General features: G+C 61.3%; 1 protein-coding gene across 1 annotated transcript; it reads left to right on the forward strand.

The window, feature by feature from the left end:
- Nucleotides 1-1,877: 1,877 nt before the first annotated feature.
- LOC140461119 (Y+L amino acid transporter 1-like) lies at nucleotides 1,878-6,866 on the forward strand. The gene is made up of 3 exons (XM_072555883.1): nucleotides 1,878-2,021; nucleotides 4,876-5,059; nucleotides 6,011-6,866. The coding sequence occupies exons 1-3, from the start codon at nucleotides 1,878-1,880 to the stop codon at nucleotides 6,106-6,108; spliced, it is 426 nt and encodes a 141-aa protein (XP_072411984.1). The 3' UTR covers nucleotides 6,109-6,866.

Genomic DNA, 6,866 nt, shown 5'->3' on the forward strand with positions numbered 1-6,866 from the left:
TCCCCTGTCCCTTTCCCTGTCCCTGTCCCTGTCCCCTGTCCCTGTCCCCTGTCCCTGTCCCCCCTGTCCCCTGTCCCCTGTCCCTGTCCCTGTCCCCTGTCCCTGTCCCTGTCCCCTGTCCCTGTCCCTTTCCCTGTCCCTGTCCCTGTCCCCTGTCCCTGTCCCCTGTCCCCTGTCCCTGTCCCCTGTCCCCTGTCCCTGTCCCTTTCCCTGTCCCTGTCCCCTGTCCCCTGTCCCTGTCCCCTGTCCCTGTCCCCTGTCCCTGTCCCCTGTCCCTGTCCCTGTCCCCTGTCCCTGTCCCCTGTCCCTGTCCCCTGTCCCTGTCCCTGTCCCTGTCCCTGTCCCCTTTCCCTGTCCCTGTCCCCTGTCCCCTGTCCCCTGTCCCCTGTCCCCTGTCCCTGTCCCTGTCCCCTGTCCCCTGTCCCCTGTCCCTGTCCCCTGTCCCTGTCCCCTGTCCCCTGTCCCCTGTCCCCTGTCCCTGTCCCCTGTCCCTGTCCCCTGTCCCTGTCCCCTGTCCCTGTCCCTGTCCCCTGTCCCTGTCCCTGTCCCCTGTCCCCTGTCCCCTGTCCCCTGTCCCTGTCCCTGTCCCCTGTCCCTGTCCCCTGTCCCTGTCCCCTGTCCCTGTCCCTGTCCCTGTCCCCTGTCCCCTGTCCCTGTCCCTGTCCCCTGTCCCTGTCCCTGTCCCCTGTCCCTGTCCCCTGTCCCTGTCCCCTGTCCCTGTCCCCTGTCCCCTGTCCCCTGTCCCCTGTCCCTGTCCCTGTCCCTGTCCCCTGTCCCCTGTCCCCTGTCCCCTGTCCCTGTCCCTGTCCCTGTCCCTGTCCCTGTCCCCTGTCCCTCTCCCTGTCCCTGTCCCTGTCCCTGTCCCTGTCCCTGTCCCCGTCCCCGTCCCCGTCCCGTCCCCTGTCCCCTGTCCCCTGTCCCTGTCCCCCGTCCCTGTCCCTGTCCCTGTCCCTGTCCCTGTCCCTGTCCCCGTCCCCGTCCCCGTCCCTGTCCCTGTCCCCGTCCCTGTCCCTGTCCCTGACCCTGTCCCTCTCCCTCTCTCTGTCCCTGTCCCTCTCCCTGTCCCCGTCCCCGTCCCTGTCCCTCTCCCTGTCCCCTGTCCCCTGTCCCTGTCCCTGTCCCTGTCCCTGTCCCCGTCCCCGTCCCCGTCCCTGTCCCTGTCCCCTGTCCCTGTCCCCTGTCCCTGTCCCTGACCCTGTCCCTCTCCCTCTCTCTGTCCCTGTCCCTCTCCCTGTCCCCGTCCCTGTCCCTCTCCCTGTCCCCTGTCCCCGTCCCTGTCCCCTGTCCCCTGTCCCTGTCCCCCGTCCCTGTCCCTGTCCCTGTCCCTCTCCCTGTCCCTGTCCCTCTCCCTGTCCCTCTCCCTGTCCCCTGTCCCCGTCCCCTGTCCCTCTCCCTGTCCCTGTCCCTGTCCCTCTCCCTGTCCCTCTCCTGTCCCCTGTCCCCGTCCCCTGTCCCTCTCCCTGTCCCCTGTCCCCGTCCCCTGTCCCTCTCCCTGTCCCTGTCCCTGTCCCTCTCCCTGTCCCTCTCCCTGTCCCCTGTCCCCGTCCCCTGTCCCTCTCCCTGTCCCCTGTCCCCTCTCCCTGTCCCTCTCCCTGTCCCCTGTCCCTGTCCCTGTCCCTGTCCCCTGTCCCCGTCCCCTGTCCCTGTCCCCGTCCCCTGTCCCCTGTCCCTGTCCCCTGTCCCCTGTCCCTGTCCCTGTCCCCTGTCCCCTGTCCCCTGTCCCCTGTCCCCTGTCCCCTGTCCCTGTCCCTGTCCCTCTCCCTGTCCCCTGTCCCTGTCCCCTGTCCCTGGGAGTGTTTGATGGGGAGTGGAGAGTGTGATCTGGCCTGTGTGTGGTTCCGTTGATAACCGTTGTCCTGCTCTCCCCACAGGGAGTCATGGCCTGTGTTTATCTCTGTGTGGAGGACATCTTTCAGCTGATAAATTACTACAGCTTCAGCTACTGGCTGTTCGTTGGGCTGTCGATCGCGGGGCAGCTCTATCTCCGTTGGAAACAGCCAGATCGTCCCCGGCCACTCAAGGTGGGTTTGCAAGTCAGCTCTCTCTGAGTCTGCTCCTGCGCTGGCTTCCTGACCTCTTCCAGTCTGTCCAGACTCCCGCTTACAAACTTCTCCCCCTCCCCCCAAAAACTACCTCAAAGGTACAGAATTGCTGGGACAGGGGGCAGATGGAGAGACATACAGCATGGAAACAGACCCTTCGGCCCCGCCAGGCCATCCCGACCCTAATCCCAAACGAAACCAGCTTCCCCCCCCCCCAAACCCCCTGCCCTCCCCACCACCTTCCTCCTCCTGGCCCCTCTCCCTTTCCTGTCCACATCCATCACTTCCCCAGGAAGCTCATTCCACGCACACGTCATCCTCTGTGTAAAAATGTCATCCCTCGAGGATCTTTCTCCCCTCACCTTCCAAATGAGCCCTCTGGTTTTGAAATCCCCCAACCCCTTGTGATTTTATAAAAGGTCGCCCCTCAGCCCCCGACGCTCCAGGGAAAACAGCCCCAGCCTCTCCCTGTAGCTCAAACCCCTCCATCCGCGGCACCATTCCTGGTAAACCTCTTCGGTTTAATCGTCTCCTTCCTGTAACAGGGGAGACCGGAACAGGACACAGTACCCCAGACGAGGCCTCACCAATGTCCTGTACAACCCCAACGGGACGTCCCCAACTCCCTGAACTCAAAGGGTCTGAGTGATGAAGGGGAGTGTGGCTCTTAACGCCTTCTTTAACACCCTCCCCATCTCCCAGTGACACAACCTTCAAAGGATGGTGTCCCTGAGCCCCTAGGACCCCCTGTTCTCCAACACCTCACCCCCCCCCTCCCCGTCTCCCAGTGACACAACCTTCAAAGGATGGTGTCCCTGAGCCCCTAGGTCCCCCGGTTCCCCAACACCTCACCCCCCCCCTCCCCGTCTCCCAGTGACACAACCTTCAAAGGATGGTGTCCCTGAGCCTCTAGGTCCCCCCTGTTCTCCAACACCTCACCCCCCTCTCCCCGTCTCCCAGTGACACAACCTTCAAAGGATGGTGTCCCTGAGCCCCTAGGTCCCCCGGTTCCCCAACACCTCACCCCCCCCTCCCCGTCTCCCTGTGACACAACCTTCAAAGGATGGTGTCCCTGAGCCCCTAGGTCCCCCTGTTCTCCAACCCCTCACCCCCCTCTCCCCGTCTCCCAGTGACACAACCTTCAAAGGATGGTGTCCCTGAGCCTCTAGGTCCCCCTGTTCTCCAACCCCTCACCCCCCCCTCCCCGTCTCCCAGTGACACAACCTTCAAAGGATGGGGTCCCTGAGCCCCTAGGTCCCCCTGTTCTCCAACCCCTCACCCCCCCCTCCCCGTCTCCCTGTGACACAACCTTCAAAGGATGGTGTCCCTGAGCCCCTAGGTCCCCCTGTTCTCCAACACCTCACCCCCCTCTCCCCGTCTCCCAGTGACACAACCTTCAAAGGATGGTGTCCCTGAGCCCCTAGGTCCCCCGGTTCCCCAACACCTCACCCCCCCCCTCCCCGTCTCCCAGTGACACAACCTTCAAAGGATGGTGTCCCTGAGCCCCTAGGTCCCCCTGTTCTCCAACACCTCACCCCCCCCCTCCCCGTCTCCCTGTGACACAACCTTCAAAGGATGGTGTCCCTGAGCCCCTAGGTCCCCCTGTTCTCCAACACCTCACCCCCCTCTCCCCGTCTCCCAGTGACACAACCTTCAAAGGATGATGTCCCTGAGCCCCTAGGTCCCCCGGTTCCCCAACACCTCACCCCCCCCCTCCCCGTCTCCCAGTGACACAACCTTCAAAGGATGGTGTCCCTGAGCCCCTAGGTCCCCCTGTTCTCCAACACCCCCCCTCTCCCCGTCTCCCTGTGACACAACCTTCAAAGGATGGGGTCCCTGAGCCCCGAGGTCCCCCTGTTCTCCAACACCTACCCAGCGCTGGACTATGAACGGGATAAGTCCTGCCCTTGTGCGTTTTACCGAAGTGTGACACCTCATGTTTATCTGAATTAAACTCCCCCGCCCCCTCCTCGGCCTACTGACCCACTCGATCAAGATATCTCCGTAACCTTAGATGACAAGAGGGATTAAAAACAGGAGCAGGGATTAGACAGGGTGTGAGAATTCCCTGGAGGATGGTGTGTGACCGGTGTGGGGGGTGGGGGGGTGGGGGGGGTCTCTGTATCTGAAGAAGGATGGTTCTGGTTAATGCAGGGAAAGCAGTCAAGACTCATTCCTGGGATTGACAGAGAGAGAGAGAGAGAGAGAGAGAGGATATTGACTGGGCTTTTCGCCAGAATGGGTGTGGAGGGGCTTGGGGCTGGGGAGGTGAGTCTGATCGAAACCTATAAACTTCTAACTGGGTCAACACAGGATGTTCCCCACGGACCGGGAAGTGAGGAACTTGGTGGGGGGGGTCCCAGTCTAAAGGACACGGGGTGGGACTGAGATGGGGAGAGATGGCATCCCCCCCCCCCAGAGAGTGGGGGAGGGGAGAGTGAGGAACTGGGGTGGGGTGGGGGTGGGGGTCCCCAGTCTAAAGGAGACGGGTAGGACTGAGATGGGGAGAGATGTCTCCCCCTGGAGCGTGTGTGGGAGAGGGGAGATCCTGCGGGACTGTCTGTCACAGGGAGTGGTCCCGGGGTTGGGAGGGAGGGAGTGGGGGCACTGGAATGTCTGATGTGTTTGAGAAGGAGTTAGATATCATCTTTCGGAATTGGGTTGGGAATGGGGAACAGGGGATTGCGTTGGATGATCCGCCATGATGATTTTGAATGGGATAGCAAGCGCAATGGGCCAAAGGGCCTCTCCCTGCGCCTGTCTTTTCTACATCTGTGGTTCTAACCATCCCACCCCCCCAGCTTAGTTTCTTCCCCTCGACTTGTTCCCACAGCTCAGCATCGTCTTCCCCATTGTCTTCTGCCTGTGCACCATCTTCCTGGTGGCAGTGCCCCTCTACAGTGACACTATCAACTCCCTCATCGGAGTGGGCATTGCCCTTTCGGGAGTGCCCTTCTACTTTATCGGGGTCCACCTGCCTGAACACAAGAGGCCACGGTGGCTACGCACACTCCTAGGTAAGAGACTGTTCCTCAACCAGCAAGACCCAACGGGATTGGGGTGAGAGGGAACGGGGAAGGGGGTTTGGGTCCATTGGGATTGGGGAGAGAGGGAACGGGGAATGGGGTTTGGGTCCATTGGGATTGGGGAGAGAGGGAGGGAACGGGGAAGGGGGTTTGGGTCCATTGGGATTGGGGAGAGAGGGAACGGGGAATGGGGTTTGGGTCCATTGGGATTGGGGAGAGAGGGAACGGGGAATGGGGTTTGGGTCCATTGGGATTGGGGACAGAGGGAGGGAACGGGGAAGGGGGTTTGGATCCATTGGGATTGGGGTGAGAGGGAACAGGGAAGGGGTTTGGGTCCATTAGGATTGGGGTGAGAGGGAGGGAACGGGGAAGGGGGTTTGGTTCCATTGGGATTGGAGAGAGAGGGAGGGAATGGGGGAAGGGGTTTGGGTCCTTTGGGATTGGGGAGAGAGGGAGGGAATGGGGAAGGGGGTTTGGGTCCATTGGGATTGGGGAGATAGGGAGGGAACGGGGAAGGGGGTTTGGGTCCATTGGGATTGGGGAGAGAGGGAGGGAACGGGGGAAGGGGTTTGGGTCCATTGGGATTGGGGTGAGAGGGAACGGGGAAGGGGGATTGGAACCATTGGGATTGGGGAGAGAGGGAGGGAACGGGGAAGGGGTTTGGGTCCAGTGGGATTGGGGACAGTGGGAGTGAACCAGGAATTGGTTTGGGTCCATTGGGATTGTGGAGAGTGGGAAGGAACAGGGAAGGGGTCTGGGTCCATTGAGATTGAAGAGTGTGGGAGGGAACAGGGAAGGGGTTTGGGTCCGTAAGGATTGACCTCTGTAATCCGTCGTTATTTCTCGCTCTGCTCTCTTGCTTGGTTTAACAGGGTCAATCTGTCGACAGCGATTCCATTCACAAAATGACAGAGGCCTCTTTTTTTTTGTGTGTCTGTCTAGCCTCCTTCACCAAGTACACTCAGCTGGTCTGCTTCTGTGTGCTGACTGAGATGGACATTGAGGAAGAGGAGAAAGTTCCGGAGAAGAAATCATACTGACCCCGAGGCCAGGCTTGGGCCTCTGGCTGCCAGGGGATGGAGTGACTGAGGCCTGCAGGATAGGCTTCGCTCCCCGGGCCTACAGATGAGGCGCAGGCGGACTCACTAATCACCAAGGACTGATTGGGGGGGGGACATGGGGGTTGTATTTAAGTTGATGATCCTCTCGGGTCTCTGCTCACTCTGCGTCTGACACCGGTGCCACGTCGACAGGGTCAGGCCTGCCCTTTGACCCCGGCCGCCATGTTTGGCGAACAGCCAATGGCTTCAATGTTCAGAGGCTGTTTGCGTGCGCGCTGAACTTTCCCCTACCCTGTGCCCTTCTCCTGGCCCTCATCACCCTGTGTCTCTCTCTCTCTCTCTCCATCGCTGTCTACTAACATCGCTTGCTCTCTCTCTCCCTCCACCCAAGTCACTCACCTCTCTCCCTCCTTCCCTCGCGGCCTCCCCTTTTTCTCCTCGCTCTCCTCCCTCCCACCCGTCTCCTCCTTCCCTCCCTGAACCTCCATCCCTCCCTCGCCCCTTCCCTCCATTTCCTTCCTTTTTCTCCCTCCCTGTTGGCCCCTTCCATCCAACCCCCTCTCACCACCCCCCCTCCCCCAACCATTGACTTGACCCTCCCTCCTTGGCTCTGTACCCACTCTCTCCCTCTGCCGGCACCCCCCCCCCTCTCCCCACCCCTCTGTCCCAGAGACAGAATCCCTGGCGACTGACCCCAGCCTGAATTTACGTAGCCCCCCGTTGTCAGATTAGCTCCC

Source organism: Chiloscyllium punctatum, chromosome 36 (genome assembly GCF_047496795.1).
Source record: "Chiloscyllium punctatum isolate Juve2018m chromosome 36, sChiPun1.3, whole genome shotgun sequence".
Classification (NCBI taxonomy): Eukaryota; Metazoa; Chordata; class Chondrichthyes; order Orectolobiformes; family Hemiscylliidae; genus Chiloscyllium; species Chiloscyllium punctatum.

Bases quoted from the DNA above. Each gene is read 5' to 3' on its own strand.
- LOC140461119 (XM_072555883.1), top strand. From the start codon at position 1,878: ATGGCCTGTGTTTATCTCTGTGTGGAGGACATCTTTCAGCTGATAAAT. The intron at 2,022-4,875 runs GTGGGTTTGCAA...TTGTTCCCACAG, and splicing joins ATCGTCCCCGGCCACTCAAG to CTCAGCATCGTCTTCCCCAT. The intron at 5,060-6,010 runs GTAAGAGACTGT...GTGTCTGTCTAG, and splicing joins GTGGCTACGCACACTCCTAG to CCTCCTTCACCAAGTACACT.